General features: G+C 31.5%; 3 protein-coding genes across 3 annotated transcripts; 2 read left to right on the top strand and 1 right to left on the bottom strand.

Annotated features, from left to right (window-relative positions):
- Positions 1 to 12,535: 12,535 nt before the first annotated feature.
- Positions 12,536 to 13,141, bottom strand: LOC107935145 (nuclear transcription factor Y subunit B-5). Its single transcript, XM_016867700.2, has one exon. The coding sequence runs from the start codon at positions 13,137 to 13,139 to the stop codon at positions 12,708 to 12,710; it is 432 nt and encodes a 143-aa protein (XP_016723189.1). The 5' UTR covers positions 13,140 to 13,141; the 3' UTR covers positions 12,536 to 12,707.
- A 6,573-nt stretch (positions 13,142 to 19,714) lies between these two features.
- Positions 19,715 to 21,012, top strand: LOC107935158 (protein SRC2). Its single transcript, XM_041077344.1, has one exon. The coding sequence runs from the start codon at positions 20,027 to 20,029 to the stop codon at positions 20,891 to 20,893; it is 867 nt and encodes a 288-aa protein (XP_040933278.1). The 5' UTR covers positions 19,715 to 20,026; the 3' UTR covers positions 20,894 to 21,012.
- A 1,249-nt stretch (positions 21,013 to 22,261) lies between these two features.
- On the top strand, positions 22,262 to 23,574 carry LOC107935138 (flavonol sulfotransferase-like). The gene is made up of 2 exons (XM_016867692.2): positions 22,262 to 22,694; positions 22,850 to 23,574. The coding sequence occupies exons 1-2, from the start codon at positions 22,283 to 22,285 to the stop codon at positions 23,467 to 23,469; spliced, it is 1,032 nt and encodes a 343-aa protein (XP_016723181.2). The 5' UTR covers positions 22,262 to 22,282; the 3' UTR covers positions 23,470 to 23,574.
- Positions 23,575 to 24,024: the final 450 nt, after the last annotated feature.

Here is a 24,024-nt window from a genome sequence, read left to right as displayed (position 1 = left end):
TTTAATTCAAATAATTAAGAGTGTCAACTATTTAAACTAACTAATAATATTATCAAAATACAATAACTAAATTATATAAATCTTAAATCTTAAATTTAAACATATTAAAGGGACCATAATCAAAATTTTACCTAAATTTTTAATTTTTTTTAATGAAAATAGTTTGCACATGTGATTAAAGTAAAATATTTTAATTCCTTTTTATTTTCTTTAACTTTTGTGGAAAGAAAAAGAAGAAGAACCAATATAGGAAAAATATGAAAAACATAATAAATAAATAAATAATACCTAACACTCAAACTAGATTGGGCCTTAATTATTTATTTGAGTCCAAAATTAATTCAGAACTTAACCCATGGGTCCAAAATCCAACCCAATTTTCAAATCCAACAAATACACCAATGGCCCAAATAAAATTAATCCTTAAATTGTTCCCAAAATTGAGTGAAGATATCATTCAAATTCCAGTCCGACTTAAAAGATAATAGTTATGTTAAATTTTACTGCCTAGTTTTGTAGTATGTTTTTGTTATGGATTTAGTGTTTGTTTTCTAATTTTATCATTATTAGTTTTTTTTTTAATTTTGAAATTTTAGACCCAACTTAAATGATATTCGTTAAATTCTTTAGCTAAAATGATTTAACATTTTTATGAATATTATGTGAAAATAACAAAGTAATATGATATATTTGTAGCATAAGATTTTGAAAATATAATGAATTTTACGATTTCTATTGAATTAAGATTGAAATTTGAAAAATTAAAAATACAATAATTAAAAATGATCGAATTAGAATATAAGAACTAAATTTACAACTTACACATTACATAGATATTGATAACAAAATTTGACTTAAAAGATTTTAAAACGGCCCATTCTAAAATAATTCTGAAGTTGAAGCTGAAATTTGGCCCAATTTATTTCATTGTTCATAATATAAAAGATTTTTTTTTTAATTTGAATTTGAATTTAACTATTCAAAATGCAAAATTCTTTGTTTAAGCTCATGCCAGTCGAGCCACCCGACTGTTGAGAGATCCGGAAAGCGGGTGGGACAAAGGGCAAATTGAGAACCAACATCACTAGATTTGGTCTGCATAAATGGTGACATGTTTACTTCAGCACCGTTGAAATATTGGCCCCTACTTACCACTAATATTGCCACTCAAAAACTTGCAATAACTTCAATTATAGACCATGTTTCATTCATATGCATATGATGATAATCTAATATGCAAACAGATCATCAAGTTTTCATGGTAGGATCTATTGGTCCAGTAGTCGATCCACTGCGACTGATTCTCACAATCCATTGTCTCATATTCTTGAATTTGGTATATCTCTACTTGCATGTTTTAGATTCTAAGTGTTACTAACACAAAAAAAAATCTATAATAAAAAAATTTACGTCACATCTATTTAAGGTGGTATACCGTGAGATTTTTTTAGATCAACGATTGAAATAAAAAGGGAGAAAAAGAAATGTTAATCCACCATTGATCATGATGCGTAGGATTTGTATTTAAAAATGTGAGTTTATATTTTAATCAATTCAATAAATTTAAACACTAAATAAGATAAACTGATTTCTAGAGAAAAGTTAACCGATTTAACAATTCTAAGTGACGAACATAATTTTTCAATTATTGACGTGGCTTGATCAAATAGTTACAATCTCCTCGTTTCCGTCTTTTAACCACAACTATTTCTTTATATTCATAAAAGGAAGATTTTTTTTTTGAAAAATAGTCCGTTTATTAATAAGCCTAAAAAACCACCCGGAGAAGATCCAAAAAATAGTCACAACATGAACTAAACAAAAACAAAAAGAAGAAAAACAAAACGGAAAGAAAAAGGAAACAGAAACATCATCCTCTCTAGCCAACAAATTTTAGGCTTTTCTCATGTCCAAGAACCCTCCCAATAAACGGCAAAAAACCCCTAAACTCGGTAATAAATCACCCCGAGAAAGAAGATTAGTTGAGACACTCAGCCAAATTTCAGAATTTCTCAACCTAAACAGCAAAACCAAAGCAAAGACTATGGTGGTCGACTGAAACGTCGATCATAATCGACCGCTTCCATGGCTTTCAAAGGCACATCCTCAACCCACAGCAAGTCCTCCTCGGCTCGCAAACCCTTAGCCGCCATTGCATGTGCTGCTTTATTACCTTCCCGCGCAATAAACTGGAATTGACAATAAGAAAAGTTCCTCGCCAAATTCTGCACATCCCAGGTAAAAGGTCTGGTTTCTGAATAGTCCTCATTTCTCTTTTGAATATTTTGGACTACCAACCTGGAATCACTCTTAAGGACCGCTTTTGAAAAACCCATGTCAATGGCGAATTGAAGTCCGTGAAGAACTGCAATTGCTTCAGCAATAACCACTGAGTGAACCAGGTTATGACCCTTAAAACCCGACCGCCTTCGTCGTTTCTGATAATAAATCCCAAAACTGCTCAATTATTTGCTATAGAAATCATTGCATCAACATTGATTTTTACCCATCCTTATGGAGGGGGCATCCATACAACCATGGATCTCGGCTTGGGATGCTTCAGAATCAATGCGCAATCCTGATGCTCCAAAGCAAAACCCCTAATAAAGGTAACTAATTCTTCAGCACTTTGCAATTTGTTCTCATCCACATATCTATTTCGAGAGAACCAAAGCGCCCAAATTGCAATGGCAATTTCTTCTTTTCTATTACTATTGGAATTTTCAAACAACCAACTTAGCCACTCCTTAAAATTGGAATTATCCATTGAACTCGGCCACTGAATGTTCAACTTTGACCAAACTTGTGCAGGGGTCATACAATCCCGAATAGCATGAATTGAAGACTCGCAGAACTGTCGACAGCCTGGGCAACGGTCATCGAATATCAGTCTCCTAAAATATAAGTTCTGAAAATTTGGGATAAAATTTTTCACATATTTCCATATTAAAATACGAACTTTAGATGGACATGTTAAGCTCCATATCTGCTTGAATTGCTTTTTCTTATTGACATTCACAATGGACTGATTCAATAGCATTTTATAACCACTCTTCACCGAATAAGTGCCTGACTTATCATTAAACCACACTACTTTATCTGATTGACTAAGTAGTAGGAATAGGTATACTTACAATCTTATCAGCTTCTTCCTTTGCAAAATTCGAATAAATGATATCTCTATTCTATTGGTTAGGATTCAACAGTATTAAATCAAACACCCAGTTCAACCCCACCATCTTTTCTATAGAAATAAGTTGTTGATCATTTCCTGGCAACCAGTAATCATGCCAAATTGACACCTCTATTCCAGAACCAATCCTCCATTTCAAACCCGAGCCCAAAAGACCCTTAGCACACCAAATACTCTTCCAAATAAGTGATGGATTCGTCCCAAGAGCAGCCTCCATAAAATTAGAGCCATTGAAATATTTAGTTCTAAGAACACGGGCAATAAGTGAACTCAGATTCTCCATTATACGCCAGCCATGTTTCACAAGAAGAGCAATATTGAATTTGGACAAATCTCGAACCCCATCCCCCCTCTTCTTTCGGCACAGACAACTTATTCCACAAACACCAGTGAATGCTTTTTCTCTCAGCCTTCTTTTGCCACCAAAACCGGGCTATGATCGCTTCTAACTCCTTACACACAGACGATGGCAACAAAAAACAATTCACGGTATACAATGGAATAGCCTAAAGCACAGCCCTAATTAGTACTTCCCTCCCTCCCAAAGACAGCAATCTCGAGCTCCAATTTGAAACTCTTTTAGTTAATTTTTCTTTAAGCTCCTTAAACGCCCTTCGTTTGTTACGCCCCACCATTGAAGGAAGACCAAGATATTTTTCAGGGTTATTATTCCAATCAACCCCCAAAACCCTACACACATCCTCACATCTGTTCTGATCAACATTAGAACTAAAGAAGATCCCCGACTTATTGAAATTAAATTTTTGTCCAGAGCATTGTGCATAAGCCTCTAACGTATCTTTGATCGCATTAGCCCTAGAAATTGTTGCATCTCCAAAAATAAGGCTATCATCGACAAAAAATAAATGGGTGATTCGAGGAGCATACCTATTCACCTGAAAGTCACTAAAAGCACCTCTAGAAGCAGCCATTCGGAGGAGAGTCGACAACCCTTCGCCACAAATGAGAAATAAATATGGACTAATAGGATCCCCTTGGCGAAGACCTTTTGTTGGGATAAACAAATCTCCCACCTCCCCATTCATAACCACAAAATAAGAAATCGATGTAACACAACGCATGACATTCTCCACCCACCTATCTGAGAAACCCATCCTTTTAAGCATAACTTGCATAAGTCACCATTCAACTCGGTCATATGCTTTACTCATATCAAGTTTTAAAGCAAATGATCCCTTAGGCCCTACTCGATTTTTCTTCATAGAGTGCAAAATTTCGTATGCAACTATAATGCTATCAGTAATAAGTCTTCCCGGAACAAAAGCACTCTATGCTTCGTTAATACATACGTGGAGAATCTTCTGAAATCTATTTGCCAGTATCTTTGAAATAATCTTGTACAACATATTACAAAGACTAATAGGCCTAAAGTGAGTCATGTAAAGAGGGGAACTAACTTTGGGAATCAAAACAATTCTTTTACTATTAACAACAGCCATATCATGACGCCCCTGCAGCATTTCAATACAGAAATCAGTAACATCTCTGCCTACAATGTGCCAAAACCTTTGATAAAAAATCGCCCCTAAGCCGTCTTCCCCAAAAGCCTTTAAAGGGCTCATATCTTTTAAAGCTGAACACACATCTTCATATGTAAAAACCTTCTCAAGATTCTCATTTATCTGTTGAGATATGCACGGTTCAACCCAATCTAAAATTGAACTAGGATCCCCAACACCTTTTGATGAAAATAAAGAGTTAAAATAATTTTTTGCCAGCACTAATAATTCTGCATTACTCTCATATCTATTGCTCTCACCGTCCAGCAACTCCCCCACCCTATTTCTTCGACGACGGTTCGTTGTCACCTGATGGAAAAATTTTGTATTTCTATCCCTATTTTTTAACCAGTTCGCTCTCGCTCTCTGCTCCCAATACAGTTCTTTTCTATCCGACTCTATGTTAAGTGCAAGTTTGGTCTCTATTATAGCTCCCAAAATATCATCAGTGGGAATAACTTCATTCAACTTAGGCAACTGCCATTCCAACTTCTTCTTCGTGATAGACTTCTGCTTCCTAATCCTCCGGAACCAGCCCTCGAAACCCACTCCCATTGCTCTCACCTTGCTTGGAACATCCCCTGAACTCTCAGCCCAAATTCTACTCACTTCCCTTTCGCACGATTCCTCCATAAGCCACGAAGTTTCAAATCTGAAATGCCACTGCTTCAGGTGTTGGTTCTCAGCAGTCGTATTCAGCAGCAAAGGACAATGATCTGAAAATGCATGCTACAAATGATATAACTTAAAATCGAAAAATAAATCCCACCAAACAGAGTTCGCAATTCCTCTATCAAGGCGTTCGCGAATATTATTGAGATTTGTGCGACCTTTTTTCCCATGTAAACCACTAACCACTGTAACCAATATCAATAAGAGCACAGTCCTCCATCACTTCCCGAAAACGACCCATTTGTTTTTCCCTCCTAGGAAGACCTCTTTTCTTCTCCGTTGAGTATGCAATTTCATTAAAATCCCCTAAAACAACCCAAGGAATATTCGGAGAATCATTCAAAGTGAGTAACAAATCCCAATATGCTTCACGTATTATCTCCACCGGAGCACCGTAAAACCCTGTACATCTCCAAGTTTGCCCATACAAATCTTTCTCAATCATGACATCTATGTGTCTTCTTGAAAAAGACCGAAGAGTAATCTTACAATCACTATTCCACCCCAAAGATAAGCCCCCGCTACTACCATCCGAATCTACATCAATTCCATTAGAAAAATCGCACTTACGCCTAACTTTTTTCATCCTACTTCCCTTCAGCTTTGTTTCAATTAAAAAAACCACTATGAGATTTATGTCTCTCAACATGTGTCGGAGACGATTAACAGTTCGAGGTCTCCCCAAACCTCGAACGTTCCAGCTTAAGAGTTTCATGATTCCAGGTTGGCTTGCTTAGCAAGGCCTGCCGCTCGTGTATTATTCTGTACCTACAAAGAAGTACCAAAAGTTTTATTCGAATCCTCATATCCAGAAACTCGTGAAACAGTAGCATGTACTTCGGGACGTTTAAGACCCTCACTGAACATTATTGAAGTGTTGTCTTCCTCATGGGCCACCATTTCCTCATCAAAATCCATATTGGTCTGAGCCCGTTCCCTACTTTTTAATGGGCCTAAAGTAACAGTTGACTTTTTTTTATCTTCAGTAACAACAAAAACAGGAACTTTTGGGATTGAACCCCAATTCCCGCCTTTATTAATGTAATTTGAATATAGAATCTCTTCATTTTTCCTTTCCTCTATTAACATTGTATTACCAAAATTAGGAGATTTCCTTCTATCGTCTTCCATAAGCCATTTGCTTTTCCATGACTGACTCTTTCTTGATTGAGCACGAAGAGAAATATTCCAATTAAGTACATATTCTGTCTGTGGTTGTGTAACTCGTACCAGAAAAAAGCTTTCCCCATGTCCCAATCTACCACATAAAAAGCAGAATAAGGTCAACTTTTTGTACTCAAAACGGACAAATACTGAATCACCATTCTTCAACGCAATCCTCTTTTTTCTCTTCAGCGGCTTCTGAACATCTATTTTCACCATGATTCTCATTATACGTTTATGCCCCAGTTGAATAGCAACAGTATCATATTCACAGAAAACCCCAATAAAATTCCCTAACTGATGTGCCACAGAATCTGCCATAAACACAAGAGGAAGATCGTATATAAGTACCCAAAAATCCACCCAATGTAGCTGAACAACTAAATGATCCTCTCTCGGTTTCAATCGATGAAGAATAAGAAGGTGAGAATTAAAGTTCTATGGCCCAGACTTCATAACCCTTTCAGCATCCACTTCATAATAAAAACAAAATAAATACCGCCCCCTTTCCAGATCTGAAATAGAAACACCCCCAAACACTTGCTAGAGTCGATCTCATTGCTTGGAAATGCACAACACTAGAAGTAAGAAAAACTCCAACTAGACAATTTCCATACGAGATCTCTTGATTAGGCTCTTCCACCTCTAACTGAAGGGTTTCGTCCTCTTCATCATCCAATGAAAGCCCAGCAATTGAGTCATCCATTATCTTTCTACATGAAAATAATAGCCAACCCCCAACAGTAAAAATAAAACAGGAACAATTCTAGAAAAACAGAAAGCGTGTCAAAAGACAGAGAAAGAGTGTCAAAAGACAGAGAATATTCATAAAAGGAAGATTTAAACCTACTCATTCAAAGAAGAATGAATTATATGCACCAATAAGCGAATCAAATATTTGAGTTAATTAAAATTATAAAAGTGCATAAAAATTGACCCCACATACCACATATTTAACAGTGCAACAATTTGGTACGAAAGTTTGCCTAAAGAGCAGAGCTTCCAATTATGAAACCTCATTACACATTATTAATTTCTCAGTGCTGCGAATTATGGATTCGGTGCCTAGTTTTCTGGTTGAGGTTGGGCATATCACTGACGTTCAAGAACTTAGCAAGTCCGAGCCAACCGTAATCACTAGAAGATTTGTCCTAGATATGGCCGAGAGACCAAAGCTTGCTGCAATTGTTTCGTCATCTAATGACATTCCCATTATTGATCTTTCAAAGCTCATGTCAAGTGACGAGCATGTACTAGAAATCATGAAACTCAAAGTTGCATGTCAATGATGGGGATTTTTCCAGGTAAAATTAAATGCATAATTTTTTGGTCTAATTTTGGTTTTAATCCCTTTTACTATGCTGAAATATTAAAAATTTTAACTTTTTTTTTGTCAAAATCAAAGTATTTATCGTCAGTAGTAGTGATTGACCCTTTCTTCGCGAGTACTTTCCAAAGAGATAAACAGCTGATCATGCAATGTTATCCATTCTAATGGGCAGGGATCGAACCCCGACCTTATAGTTAAGGGATGAAGTAAACAACTATCACACCACATCTCATGGTTAAAAATTTAAACCTTTTAACATTATCATTTCAATCAAAACTTTATCTAATTTTTATTTAAACTTTAATAAATATATTTATTGCATTTTTTAATCATGGGTGTACCTTAATTTAGTTTAAAGTACCCTAGAGCTCCCTATATTATAAGCACCAGGTCAAACTGGTCCCTCTATTATTAAATAATTCAATTCAGTCCCTTTATTATTTAAAAAATTAAATAAGTCTAAATTATAATAGAGTTAATATTTATTGTATAAAAAATATTTTAAAATTTATTTTTTCAATTACGATTCAATTCCAAACAAAAGATTTCATTTACAGAACTATAAAAACTTTAAAAATATTAATATGTTAAATGATAAATGATATTTTTTTAAACAATAAAGAATAACTTTATTCCAATTTAACTTTATTTGAATCTTTTTAATAGTGTATGAACTAAGTTAATCCATTTAATAGTATAGGAACTAATTTAACCAGATTTTTATAACATTTAGCATAGGTTCACCTATGTAAAGAGTTTATGAAGTTTACACGAGATCAAAGTGAATATGGGTCTAAAAAGACAATTGCTCGATTGCTTTATTACTTTATTACCCAATAGCATTTATGGTATTGGTGTCTGTGCTATTGTAAATTGTGGGTTTGGTCATTGTTTTTTAATTTGATCAATTTTAGTTGTTATATTTTTTGAATTTTAAAATTTTAATGTTAACCTAAACAGTAGTAGTTAAATTCATAATTTAGTCCAGGTTCTTCAATTTGATTATTTTTAATCTTTATACTTCTCGAATTTTAAAATTTCAATATTGAATGTAAATGGCAACCATTAAATCTATTAACTATTTTTTATACAAGTAATATGTGAAAATTGCAAGCTAACATGATATTATACATGTGATAAAATAATTACCATATAAAATCTTAGAAATAGGAAATTTAATCAATTAACAACTACAGTTTAATCGAGGCAAAATTTTGAAATTATAGAAAACTAAAAATGAATAAATTAAAGTATAAAAATTAAATTTATATTAGTGAATGGATAAAGTTTATTTCTTAAAGTGAAATTAGGGTGTTACAAAAATCAAATATGTTGGTCCAAGTTTTTGTTGTTCCATGTGTGCTCTATTTGAGATTTTTTTTATTACCAAACGTCTTCCTACAACCGTTGTTGTATGCAGGACATAAATGTTCATCTGGATAATGTTTGTTGTTGCTGTCTGCAGTTTTTTTCATTGGCTAGTGGCCTCTGGTGCCCAACTTATCATTCATATAACTAGTTTATCCTATAGGTGACTAATTTATGCATTAATATAATCACTTAAAGGTAGTTTTTAAAATATTAATTTTTTATCAATTAGGCCATTTTGTTGATTTAACTATAAACTTAAGCGTTAAATATCAATTTAGATCTAACATGAAGTGTATTCTAAACTCATTATATGAATAACTTGACATTTTAAATCTAAATTGATGCGTATGTTTTTAAATATATTACATGTAGATTTCATATACTTACTTCGAGAACTTAATTAAAATAAAAAATTGAATGATAATTTGAGGACGTTTCGTAAAATTAACCCATCAAATTATATCTGAATTAAATCTCTAATTAATGTCCGTTGATGATAGTTAAAAATGGGAACACACATAAGTAGGGTTTCCCACCTCTAATACATGTTGTCGATGGCTCTCTTTTACTTCAAAAATATTGCATAAAAAGTAGAAAATTCTCTGGCCTTTGCACATGAAACACTTCATTATTGCATGGGGGACACCATATATCACATGCTGCCAGTTACTCCCTTCTTGTATATATTTTTGGGCGAACTGTATCAAAGGTCACTAAATTATTAATAAATTTATATTTTAATTACTTAATTTAAAAAAATTACAAAATAATTACTGAACTATTAGGAAGTTTTTATTTAAGTTAATAGGTTGTTAAAATCGTTGATGTATGACTTTCTCATCATCTGCACCAATCAAAAATTCGGATTCCTCTTCTTTTCTATAGTTCATTTTTTTTGTAAAACAACTTTGAACATCACGAATCTGCAAACCAAAATCCAAATAGTTTTCCTTTCCGATATTCAACACCAACCACTATATCAGCTTGGATCTAGGGTATGCTCTTCTACTCTTCAATGAGTACTAATCTACCGAACCGATCGTTGAACCATCTCTTAGAGCTCACTAGCCAAACTTTAAAAAAAAAAAAACTTAACAACTTAGTGACTTAAATTAGAACATCTGAATCATTCAATGACTTAAAAAAAAACTTTCGAATACTTCAGTAACCATTTTGTAACGTTTTGAAGTTGAGTGACCAAAATGTAAACTTACTAAAAGTTTAATGACCCTGCGTATAATTTACCCTTTCTAAATTTAAGCTAAAAATTTAATCAGAGATAACATTATTAAAAAAAAAGTAACACATGAAAATATAAAATTATATGTAATTTATAATTTAATGGATACAAGATACAAAAACAATAGGATGGGCATATGCACTTACAACCGAGTGTTTGATACTTGAATGGCAAGGGGGCATGGCAATAATTTTTAATTTTGTTTTTTTAAATATAAAAAGATTCTGCTTTTTTTTTTTAGTTTTGGGTATTGGGGATTCCTTGAATATTCAATCAAACATTATAATATTGATGATGAGTTAGTGTGCTCTTTAAAAGTTTGCAATATGGGACAAATTCTATTTTTAGTCCCTATATTTTTTTAATTTTGAAATTCCAATCCTAATCAAATGATGGTTGTTAATAAATTCGTTAAGTTAATTTTTTTTTTATTTTCGAACTGTTATGCGGCAAACATACATATTATCACATCTGCAATGACATATTAGCTTGTTATTTTCACATAATACTCATAGAAAAAGCTAAGTTGTTTTAGTTAATAGATTTTGACGGTTATCTTTTGAGTTAGGACTGAAAGTTTAAAATTCGAAAAGTATAGAAATTAAAAATAATCAAAATAGAGAATATGGACAAAATCCCTCACACATATACAAGATTAATTTCAAAATTTGACTTTATGAATTTAATTGTTACCATTTCAGTCGCGATTGAAATTTCAAAAATAAAAAATACAATGATTAAAATTGATCAAATTAGAGTATAGGAATTAAATTTGTAACTCAAGAATAATACAGGGACTAATAGCAGAATTTGACCTAATATTTTTTTTTCAGCCTCCCATCCTGTTACATTTCTGTTCTAGTGAAACCTTAAAATATGTGTGTATATGCTTCCAAATTTAAAGCCCATCATTATGTGTAGAAACAACTGAAAACCCTAAATCAGTTTCATCCTGAAACGAGTCAAAGACTTAAAAAGAAAAAGGTCAATGGCAACAACAATAAAATAAGAGAAACCCCAAAATGAGACCCAGTTTTCATTTTCAATTAAATGATATCAATGTGGTTAGTTGGTCCAGCACTTTTTTTTTTGGTTAATTTCAATGCTATCTTCGTCAAATAATGGCCTCTCCTAGCTAGCTCTCCTAGGAAGAACCCTAAGCCCTAAATAGTTTAGGTTGAAGGGATTTTGATAGAGAAGAATTCTGTAAAGCGTGATCCGTTAAGGGTCAATATTAACTAAAAAATGTGGGTTTATCAGCTTGAAAGATTGCATAAAAGAAAATTTGGACGTAGGCTAAAATTTGACTTCACTTGCAGAAGTAGCATATTAGTTAGATTTTATTTTGCTTCCTTTAATAAAAAAATTAACAAATTAATCTTTATATGTTAAATAAAAGAGTAAATTAGTCTTTTTAGATAAAAAATTCATAAATTTCTACTATTAAAAATTGGTATGACTGACGAAATAACTAGATAGGTATATATGATGTGTCACATGTACCTCATGTCAATGTATAGAAATCAATTTTTAAGAGTAGAAATAGATGAAACTTATAATAAAATGACTAATTTGCTATTTGATTTAACGTATAAAGACTAATTTATTTTTTTTTTAGTAAAAACAGTAAAATACATTCTTATTCCTAGTACAAAAATTTTCATAATACTTTTACCCTTCATTTCTGATCTATGTATACGGGTAATTGAAGAAATTAGCTTTCACAGTAATTATCTGAAGCTGAAACCCCAGATTCAATATGATATATATATACATGTATATGTGTGCGTATATACACGTGCTTAAAACTATGATGGGAGGCCGAAGAGTACATCATACAAGTAAGGTATTATTTCAGGTTCTAACTTTATCTCCTTCCTTTGCTCGAAGATTTCACGATTCAACCTTTAGGGCTATGAGCTCTTGGCAGAGCTGAAGCACATAAACAATTTAAAAATTCAATCATAAAATTATTCTACTAGCTAAAAGAATCAACATTAAACCAAAGAATATAAATTTAGTTTCCTCTTCTGATTCCCAAAAGCTATAAGATATATGTTCAACTAATTGAAAGAACGAAAGAAAAGTACTCCATACATGAAATTAAAGCAAAACTCAACAAATGAAAGTCTAAAATCAAATACCCAAAATCTAAAAAAAAACAAAAAAAAGATATTTCGTTTTAAGTAAAACCCTATATCCGCCCTGTATGAACCTTCAAATGAATGGCCCCATACTATCACCATCTTCAACGTTGCAATTATCAACAATGGCGACCTTATCATGATTTGCTGCTGGTTTTTGTTCACCTTCAAGCTCTCTATACCTAAGCAAGTATCTTTTCAACGGCACAGCGTAATCGTCCAAACCTAGTGTAGCTAAAGCCCAACAAATGTCGTCTCCGTTGACGGTCTTTCGCCGTTCTTTCTTGCACTTTTCCGATGCTTCTCCGGTGACGAAGCTAATGAACTCTGAAGCACATTCTTGCATAGTTTCTTTGGCTTCTTTCGAGATTTTTGCATTTGGGGGGAGAATTTGTTTCATTATACGACCGACGTTAGCTATGGGAAGTAACTGGTCTTGTTCTTTGAAGCCGATATTGTTGCCGTTGTTTGAAGTAGTACCACTCGTTCCAGCATTTTCGGCCATTATTGAAAACCTTAATCACTTGTTGGTCCCCTAAAGGGTTATAAATACTTCAAAGCTCTATATAAAAACACACACAACAAATATATAATTATATGTATGTGTATATGTATATGTGTGTATACATACATATGTAAGTATGTCTTTCTCAATATCGATGTTACATGTGCTGACACTGACCCAGTTTGACATCAATGTTTGGGGCCATGTTTTCTGGCCGAAACGATTTTTAATATATAGGTCTAATTTTGGTTTTAGTCCCTCTACTATGCTGAAATTTAGGATTTAATCCTTCTATTTTAATTTGTAATGATTTGGTGGTCTCTATGTTATTACAATGTTATCTATTAGGATCTATCAATAACATTAAAAATGTAAAAGGACTAAATTATGCTGAAATTTGAGATTTAATCTTTTTGTTTTAAATTGGCATGGTTTGGTCTCTATGTTATTACAATGGTATCGATTAGGACCTATTAATAATGTAAAAAATGTAGAAAGACCAAATTATGTCAAAATTTAGGATTTAATCCATTTAATTTAACATAATTTGACCTTAATTATTTGTGCTATTTTTTATTGTAAGAAAGTAATTATCAACCAAAAAACCTTACATCATGATTTTAACGATAGCAATTACAATGTCATGAATTTAAAATTTTTAATAAAATTACAAAAATAAAAGAAGCAATTTATGTCAAATTAAAGTAAAGGGATTTATAAGCAATTCCTTTGGGAAAAGTCTTCAAACTGTCATTCACCATATAGCCAACTAAACTCTTACAATGTAGGTATTGTTCCATGTCAACGTTTTGTCTCCCTCCTCCACCAAATGCTCTAAATGGTTCACGAAGGGAGAGTACTTCAATTGGTAAAAATACAGCATGCAAAGTTCACAAGAAAAATGACTGTGTAGTGTATAACATTAATTATATAAACCACCTATGAAGGACTAAAAATAGAATTAGACCTTAAATAGATAATATGTTAGTTGTTTAAGTTGACTAAGTGCACCATGTGTTGTTGACAACCAAGCATGGTTATAAACTTTTTCCATGTAAAGCCATAAGGGTTCATTGGAATGCAACATTAATATTGGATGCTGAGAGGGCCAATGAGGCAATTTCAAATAAACAAAGCTCATACAATTCATAATTTGGTACAAAATTAACCACCTTTCTCAATTGTTAAGCTTTAAATATTTTATGTTTCAACCAATGAGCTATGGGGTTAGCATATGGTTAGCAAAAAAAGTTTAAAGGTGGCAATTTTATACTAGTTGTATTATGGTCCTAGTGGATTCAACGAAAATATTTTATTGGAAAAGGAATAGAAAAAAACTTATTAAAAAAGTTTCTTTGAATCCAAACGAAAAAAGAATAGGGATTAAATTTTTTAATTTTATGAATAGTGGTATATCAAGGGTAAACAATAGTCTTAGCCTGAGAATATATACCGATCGAGTATATGGAATTTTGTTCATTTATTTTAATTTTGTTTTTTTTAGATTTGAAGATGTAAGTTTATTTGTTAAGATTGTTAGATTTTTTTTTGTTAAATTTAAGTTTACTAAAGCGTCATTTTTTCGTTATATGATTACTAAATGTATTTTTTAAAATTTAAAATGTTACATTAACAAATTTAACAGAAGAATATTAACCATGTTAATAATTGAACTTGAAATTTAAACGGGCTAAATTTTTGAAAAAAAAAAACTAAATCTTAAATCTACTAAGAATATAAAAGTGTAGAGCATATTTTAACTAAAAATATTCATGTAATTAAGTTATTTTAGCACCTTACTTAAATAAAAATAATTTCATTATTATAATTTTAGATTGGCAGCTTTTGATAGGGTTGTTGAAGTGTTGAAATTGGTAAAAAAGTGACAAGACAGAAGCATGATCTCGTTATGGTCCATAAAATGAAGAAGGATGATGAAAATGTGATCCCATGTTCATGATGCTTGTGATGTGGAAACTGAATTAAAAAACAACTTATATAATAAAATTGGCCATTACATTTTGTTATGTATGATGTATGGTCTTGCCATATCTCGTTAAGTATTTGGTTTCTTTTGCCAATAAAAGAAAGTTTGGATAAGTTCACCACATTTTCTATGTATCTCCGACAATCCCTCGGAAAAGGTTCTTGAGCTACTCTTAGGAAAACTCCTTTAAATACAACTTTTCTACCAAACTCCATGATTTTGAGTTAGATGTCAATTTTTTTTTAATTCTTGAATTATTTTCAGCTTGAGTTATTTCGAAAGTTTAATTTATTTTGGTTGGGTCAATATGAGTTCGAATCAATATTATAAAAATCGAATTGATGGTTGAACTAATCAAACAATTGATTCAATCATTAATTCAACCATTACAAAATAAAAATATGAAAATAATTAATAATAATAATAATCGAAAAGTTCATTTTATAAATTATAACAACAAGATTAAATATTTAAGTTAGTTTAAATCCGGTTCAAACGGATTTTTCACCCTCTTTTTACCAATTGAGTCCTTTTTTACTAGTTTAATCGGTTTTGCACAGATTCAACAATCCTTCTCCAAATTTATTATACAAATTGGATTTGATCTTTGGTTTAACCAGTTAATCAGATTCGATTTTAACAACAACAGTTCCAATTATTGTCATTTCATGTTTAAGTAATTTTGAATTGCTTATTCGAATTATTCCAAACTAGATTAACTTCAGTATTAAGTCTAATGAATTCAAATAATTGAGTTTTAATTACTCAGGTCCCTTTGGATGAATGATGCGTTTACCTGTAGTAGTGTAAAAACAATGGTTATGGTGAAATTAAATACGGTAATATTACTACAACGTGAAACAAAAAATAAATAAATACATCACACTGAAAATAAACACCCATTTAAAAATACCCTAAATCGAGTACAACTACGAAAAAGTTCAAACCATTTTAAAGTTTTGCTAAGATGATGCAAATTTGTGTTAATTACCATTTATTGAAATACAACTATTAGCAAAATAGAGGATCTTCAAAACTAGTGGAACTCATAAATTTATAAACTTTTTTCTGCCTGCAATTGCAAATGGTGGTCCAAATTGGTGTTCATATCACATTGGCAATCTTTCTGGCATACTAGGGAAGATCAATTAAAGGGTTGACTTTTTTATGTTTTAAATGTTTTGCTACTGATGATTAATTTTAAATTTTATTAAAAAATTTATCTTTTAAGATTTTTTATGTTCATTTTACAGTCCGTGTATGGTGTGTTTGGTTATTCTTTTTAATAATATTATCTTCACTTATAAGTTTTTTTTTAATTTAAAGTGATGTGTAAATTAACTATATTTTTTGGATAAACTATAAAAATAGTTGCTTTTATTTGCTTTAGATTATATTTTAGTTACTTATGTTTGAAATGTTACGTTTTAATCACTTACGTTATCGTTTTATTACGAAGTGGTCACTCTATCGTTAAGTTCTGTTACCTCCCCAATGACGGTCCTACGCGGTAGTCCAAATGAGTTTTAAATGCTAACTTGGATGTCCTACGTATCAGTTCAAATTAAATTTATTTAATTAAAAACCTATTTTCATCCCAGCAACTAAACATCCAAGTTGGCATTTAAAACCCATTTGGACTGCCACATAGAACTGTCATTAGGGAGGTAACGGAGTTTAACGGTAGAGTGACCACTTCATAATAAAATAATAACGTAAGTGACTAAAATGTAACATTTCAAATATAAGTGACTAAAATGTAATCTGATGCAAACAAAATTGCCTATTTTTGTAGTTTACTCATAATTTTATCTTAGTTTACCTAAAAAATACAATATCGACCAATAAAAACTTGACATTTTGGTATAATTTTTATTTAATGTAGTATACCATTAGAGATAAAATAATAGTTTTTCAATACAACACCTATAACTATCTACAATGACAAATTTAGAAAAGTTTTTAGTGGGGCTGGAATTAAGTTAAAATTTTTTTTGTGAGGTATCATTTATTAACTTATCATTTCTAAAGGGATTAAACATTTTTTTCATTTTTTTGAAGGGGTCAAAATGAAAATTTACCATATATTAAAGTAAAATTTCATTGTTTAAGAAGGGACTAAAATTGAATATTTTTCATTTTGGCACGTGACTAAGGCCCCTACTTGCCCCTCTTCCACTATTTAAGAAGAGACTAATTCACCTTTGGTTATCCATAACTCATTTTTAACCCGTAAATAAGAGGATAAAATATGTTTGAGCACGATTAAACACATGTCTTTCTAGACTAACAATAATGCATATACCAATTAAGTTAAAACTCAGCCGACAAGAGGTAAAATAGTAATATGAAAAATAGGATAAAATTTAAAAGTCAATTTACTATTAAAACTCTAATTGAACCATTTTTTTTAAGTAGATATTACAAATTGAAAAATAGGAGGCTAATAACAAAGTTTGAACCTTGATGTTTTAACTAAGGATGAAAGTGAAGGCAAACCAAACTTGGGTTTGAGTTTAGTTTGATAAAGATACATTTTAAAGCTCTTTTTTTTTTAGGATAGTTTACTTTTGAAGACTTTGATTGAAGTCTTCTCCTTGAATGAATTTTATCACTTTGTTTTTTTGCTTTATACGGTGAATTAGTGTTCACAAACAGTTTGATTTCTATTATTTATATATATACATATATTTTTTTTTTAAAAAATAAATGAATAAAAATCTAATTGTTGAAGCTCTATTGGATGATTCAGTCTTGTAATGTTGTGAACGTGACAACCAAAGAAATGAAATCTTATGTTCTACTTGCATAAGAATCTTAGATTAAATCAACATGCAAAATTTGACCAACTAATATTATTCCAAAGTCAATCATCCTCTATTCCGGCAAAGGAAAAAATAAAAAAAAAAGAGTCTATTTTTGGTTATAGTCCCTCTCTATTGTGTTGAAATTAAAATTTAATTATTTTATTTTAATTTATTTTTATAATGTTATTGGTTGGTGTTAATGTGTAAATAGTATTGATTGTTAATTGCTAAGGGTGTTAGTCACATTATTATTTTAAAGAAAATAGCTAACAATGATATAAAATTGGATATTATAATAGTATTATAAAAGTAGATGGATTAAATTATGTTTATTATAATAGTATTATAAAAGTAGATGGATTAAATTATGTTAAGTTAAAGTTGAGAGGTTAAATCTTAAATTTCAGCATAGCTGAGAGAATATAACCATAAGTAATATTGTTACACTTTAATGACAATAGATTATAGTATTATCATTTTGAACCTACTAATAATATTATAAAGTAGAGAGATTAGATTATGAGACAAACTAAATGTATTAAGTTTCAACAAAATAGAGGGATTAAAATCTAAATTAATACTATTATCACTTTAACAACGTTATCAATTTGAATCTACTAATAATATTAAAAACATCAGGATGACCAATTTATATTCATTTAAAATAAAAAGATTAAATTTTGAATTTTAATGTTAAAATTTTCAACTTTGACTTGTTGTTGTTTTAGTTTTTTTTTTCTAAAAAATAAAATAAATATGTAGTGTCATATTTAAAATGCATTAATCGTCTTTCACTTAATCGCGTTCATGAAAATTGATGTTGTAAAAAATTGAATCGATAATTAAATGAACAAGATCATTAAATTTTTAGTGAATAGGCTTACAGTACAATCATTACAAAATTAAAAAAAATAAAAAATTCATAAAATAATTATAAAATGCCTCAGAATAAAAAAAACAAGGAAAAAGTTCATAAATATAAATAATTAATAAGAGTTAATTGCACTAGACATCCTCAAGTTATGACACTTATTTTAAATTGATCTTTAAATTTTAAAATATTCTAATTACATCCTTAAACTATCGATGTTATATCAATCATGTCCTTTCGATATTAAAATTGTTAATTTAAACATTAAATGACACACCAAATCTTATGTAACTAAATTTAAAATAAAAATTTTAATAAATAAAACATTTTTGCATAATTTTTAAAAGTAAAAATTGAAAATAAAGTAAAACTAAAAAAAAGTGAATGATAAAGTTTTTGTGAAAACTTCAAAAACCTCAAAACAAATATTTCTAAAACATTCATATTTGCCGTATTCATTTTAAATCATATCACAAAAAACTAGACATGTAATGAATTTAGTAGCAGGAGGACTTAATTGATATAATCTTGATAGTTTGATGATATAATTAGAATAATTTAAATTTTAAGAATCAATTTAGAATGAGGCTCATGGGTATGTTTGGTGCAATGAACTCAATAAACATAAAAAACCTTTTAGAAATTATAACTACATAAAAGTCAATGTTATAATTTTGATTCTTAATTCAACCAATATTTTTTGAGCCGAACAGACTATCAATTCATGATTCAATTAATTTAATTGGTTTGTCTGATTCGATTCAATTAATCTTTAAAAAATAAAAAATATATTAAAAATTAGAGAAAATTAATTCAACCTATTAACAAGTCAATAAGTATGACTTCTTATTCCAAAACGACACTTTTATTAATTTTTGATCTAACCAATCCGATCTATCAATTCAACTAATCTACTTTTTTTATTAGATAAGTATCTCAAATGACTCTCGATCCGATTTTATTCTCAAAACAATGGATTCAGCCAACCGATATGTTCCCAATGAGAAACTATTCCACAAACCATTCCTTGAAAGTTACATACATAAACCATGGTTACTTAACCATGCCATGGTTACCTTCTCTTTCTTCTCCAATGCTCTTCCATTTAGCGTTGACGCAAAGCTCTCTTTTTCCCTCGTAATAAAAAACAAAGCTCTTCATTTCCTTTGCCACTTTCCCTACTTTTTCAACCAAAAAAAAAAAACCTTCCTTTCTCGTAGCTATGGCGTTTAGAACCTTAGATATCAACGTTATCTCTGCAAAAGGCTTGAAAAACGTCAACCTCATCGATAAAATGGACGTTTACGCCGTCGTTTCACTCAAGGGTGATTCATCGAAGCAAAAATTGAAGACGCTGGTGCATAAAGATTGTGGCAAAACCCCGAATTGGAATTTTCCGGTCAAGTTCACCGTCGATGAATCATTGGCTAAAAACAATAAGCTTAGCATCAAGTTCAAGATCATGTGTGAACGTATATTCGGTGATAAAGAACTTGGTGTAGTCAACGTTCCGGTCAAAGAGCTTTTGGATTCGCCGGGCGATGGTGGGTCAATGAAATTCGTTAGTTTTCAGGTGAGGAAACCGTCGGGGAAACCTGAAGGGACACTTGATTTTTCTTACAAGTTTGGGGACAAAGTTTCGGAGCCTGTCGGAAAGAATAAGGGTGACGATCATCCTCATCATCAGCCTGTTACTGCGTATCCAGCGGCGTATGTGGCGGCTGGATCGAGTTCTGCCGTTCCGTATGGTGGTCCGGGGGCTTATCCACCACCACCACAAGGTGCTGGGTATGGATACCCTCCTCCGCCGCCGCATGCAGTGGCGGGTTGTGGTGGGTATCCACCACAGGGACCGCCTCCGCCTGGGTATGGATATCCACATCCACCACCGGGGTATGCGTATCCTCCTCCACCACCAGGGGCTTACGGGTACCAACCGGTGCAACAGCCACCGAAGAAGAATAGCAAGTTTGGATTGGGATTGGGTGCCGGGTTGGTTGGAGGAGCGATTGGTGGGATGTTGATCGGAGATATGGTGTCTGATGCGGCGGATTATGATGGCGGCTTTGACGGCGGCTTTGATTTTTGATATTTTTTTATGTATTTTATTTGGGCCTTTTTTGGGTTTTGTATTACAAAGAAACTGATAAAAGAATGTATTTTATTTCCTTGTTTTAATATAAAGCAAAAGTATAATAAGGTTTTCAAGGTTCTTATTCTTTTCAATTCTAACTTGATTTGGATTTTAGACCTTTATCTTTTATCATTATTATTAGATCTTGGTAGTGGGGCAATGTTAGAAATTTTGAGAGCTCCAATTTCACTATTTTTAAAGAAAAATATGTTTTTAATTTTATGAGGAGAAATTCAATACAACTCAATTCCTCCCCGAGGAATACAGTCAGAGATGACAGCAGGGTAGGATAGGGTTTTTTTTTTCTAAGTAAATAAATATATAATATATAATATTATAAATTATACTTTAAACTATAAAAAATAGTTATTAAGTTAATGTAATGGGATTTTAATAAATATAATATTAAGGCAGGATTTTTTAAAAAAAACGCTATTTTCATATTGGGATATTCAATATTTTTTTATCCCTATATACATATTGATTGATTATAGATTACTTTCCTACCTTATCCTATCATCACTTTTTATTTATGAACCCATCAACTTAATTTTTTTCTTCTTAAAGGCGGTGTTTGAAAATTCAGCCCATGTCCAAATTTATGCTAGGCGGTCCCCCTGTTATAGTTAAATTAATATTGTAAAATTAACTAGTTCAATTCTCGAGAAAATATTTACTTTTCATTTTTAATATATTTTTAATATTTTATCCTTAAATATTATCCTTAATATATATTCTTACTCATAAATATAATTATCGAGTCAAATTTAAATTTGAGTCTAAACATGTACAAATGCAAATCTAGAGGTCGGAAGGAGCTCGAGTCTCTTAAAATAAAAAATTATTATTTAAGCCCTTTAAAAAAATTTAAAAATTTTAAATTAGTAAAAATAAAATTTTACTTACTCCCCCTAAAATTATAAAATTTTAATTTAATATTTTAAAAGTTATAAAAATATAGGCTATTAAAAATTAAAATTTTATTTGACCCAATATTTTATTTTTCCTTCGCTCTTAAAGATGTATAAACTTAATCAAATAATTCTCTTGAACTGTACATGAACTTAAAAATAAATGGAATTTAAATATTTAATCTTACCGATTTTCAATCACGAATCCACTTGACTACACCATTTAAATGCTATAAGCTAATTAATAAATCGTGGAACATCATTTTGTTCATGCATTTAATGGCTTGAAGATAACCGACAGCCTATGGAATTAGCCAAAAAAAGACAAATAATAATAATAATAATAATAATAATAATAATAATAATGTGCAACAAATATATATACACACGCGCAAATATCACAACCATAAAAGCTCTCAACTCCCTTCTAGCAATGAGCTTAGAAATGGAGTTCTCCACCACCTCGAAACCGATTCCAGCATCCGGTATCTCGCCAGAATCCCCGCAAAAATACGTCGAAGAAATATCGCAACTCCCCAAAGAAAAAGGATGGAGAGGCTTGCAGGAACTTTTCTTGTACAAAAACTTTTGGCTCTACCCTGTCTTCTTAGAAGGAGCCCTCCATGCACGAGATCACTTCCAAGCACAGCCTACTGATATTTTCTTATGCAGCTCGATGAAAACCGGCACCACTTGGCTCAAGGCCTTGAGTTTCACGATCGCAACCAGGGGTCATCTTCCGACTGACGATGGCTCTGACATGACGACGGTCTCCCTTCGAACGGCGGTGCCTCACGATTGCATTCCTTTCTTGGAATTCAATGAGTACTCAACTGCGGTCACAGGTATTAATAGTTTGCAATGTAGATATGTACATTCTCGTGGATATACACGTGGTTATTTTTTCAGTCATATTATTTTTAATAATAAAAATAACTGAATATTTTTTTCAAAAAGAATCTATTTGTTTTCGAATTACTTGTTTTCAATATTTCTGCAGGGTCCGAAATCCCACTTTTTGCATCACATCTTCCATATACATGCTTGCCCAAATCCATAATCGATTCAGATTGTAAAATCGCATACATTTGCAGAGACCCCAAAGACACATTCGTCTCCATGTGGTTCTTCCTCCGTAAGTTCGTAGCTGGAAAAAACTCGACCGACGTCGAAAGCTTCTCCTCCATAGACGAAGCTTTTGAGTTGTTCTGCAAAGGCTTGTCTTCCCACGGACCTTATTGGAAACACATATTGGGGTATTGGGAAGCAAGCAAACGACGTCCCGAGAAGATTCTGTTCTTGAAATATGAAGACTTGGTGGAGGATACTCAGTTGTGGGTGAAGAAACTGGCGGAGTTCTTCGGTTGCCCGTTCTCGGCTGAGGAGGAGAGGGAAGGGGTGGTGGAAAGGGTGGTGAAGGAATGTAGCTTTGAGAGTTTGAGGAATTTGGAGGTGAATAGGAGTGGGAAACATGAGAAGCGTGGGAGGGCGATTGAGAATAGTGCGTATTTTAGGAAAGGTGTCGTTGGGGACTGGCGAAATCATTTGACTGATGAGATGGGGAAGAAGATTGATGTGATAATGGAGGAGAAGTTGATGGGTTCTGGATTTACATTCTGAGAAACCATTTTAAGATTTATATTGGGTTGCGTTTCTCAATTATTTTAATTACGAATTTAGTTTTTTTTTTTTTCTAAATTAAAGAATAAATTAATTTCACTTCAATTTATGTTTTCTTATATTAATAATAATAGATATTAATTGAAATTTTATAAATTTTAGATTTTGTTAAGGAATAATGAAATGATAATGTGAGATTTAGTGAATCTTTGCACTCTAGTTTTAACATAATTTAGTTTCTTTAGTTTTACAAGGCTCTAAGTTATGGTGTGTTATGCATTCTTGAATCGCAACCCAGTATTGAGTAAACTACTTAATAATTCAAATTGGTAATACTATTAATTATTTTTATTAAAATATTGACATTAACTTTTTCTTTTTTCATTAAAAGCATTACTTTCAACTCATCATATTCATATTAATTTACGTCGAAAATTGTGGCTTCAAGAAAAAATTCGTTTGTAGAACACTAAATTATATAAATGAAAATATCAAATTTAAACATAAGAAAGGGACCAAAATCATATTTCACCAAAATATTTCCATTGTTGATAA

Source organism: Gossypium hirsutum, chromosome A09, assembly GCF_007990345.1.
Source record: "Gossypium hirsutum isolate 1008001.06 chromosome A09, Gossypium_hirsutum_v2.1, whole genome shotgun sequence".
In the NCBI taxonomy this organism is placed as follows: Eukaryota; Viridiplantae; Streptophyta; class Magnoliopsida; order Malvales; family Malvaceae; genus Gossypium; species Gossypium hirsutum.
The sequence above is the reverse complement of the archived record's forward strand: the minus strand, read 5'-3'. Positions and strand labels throughout refer to the sequence as shown.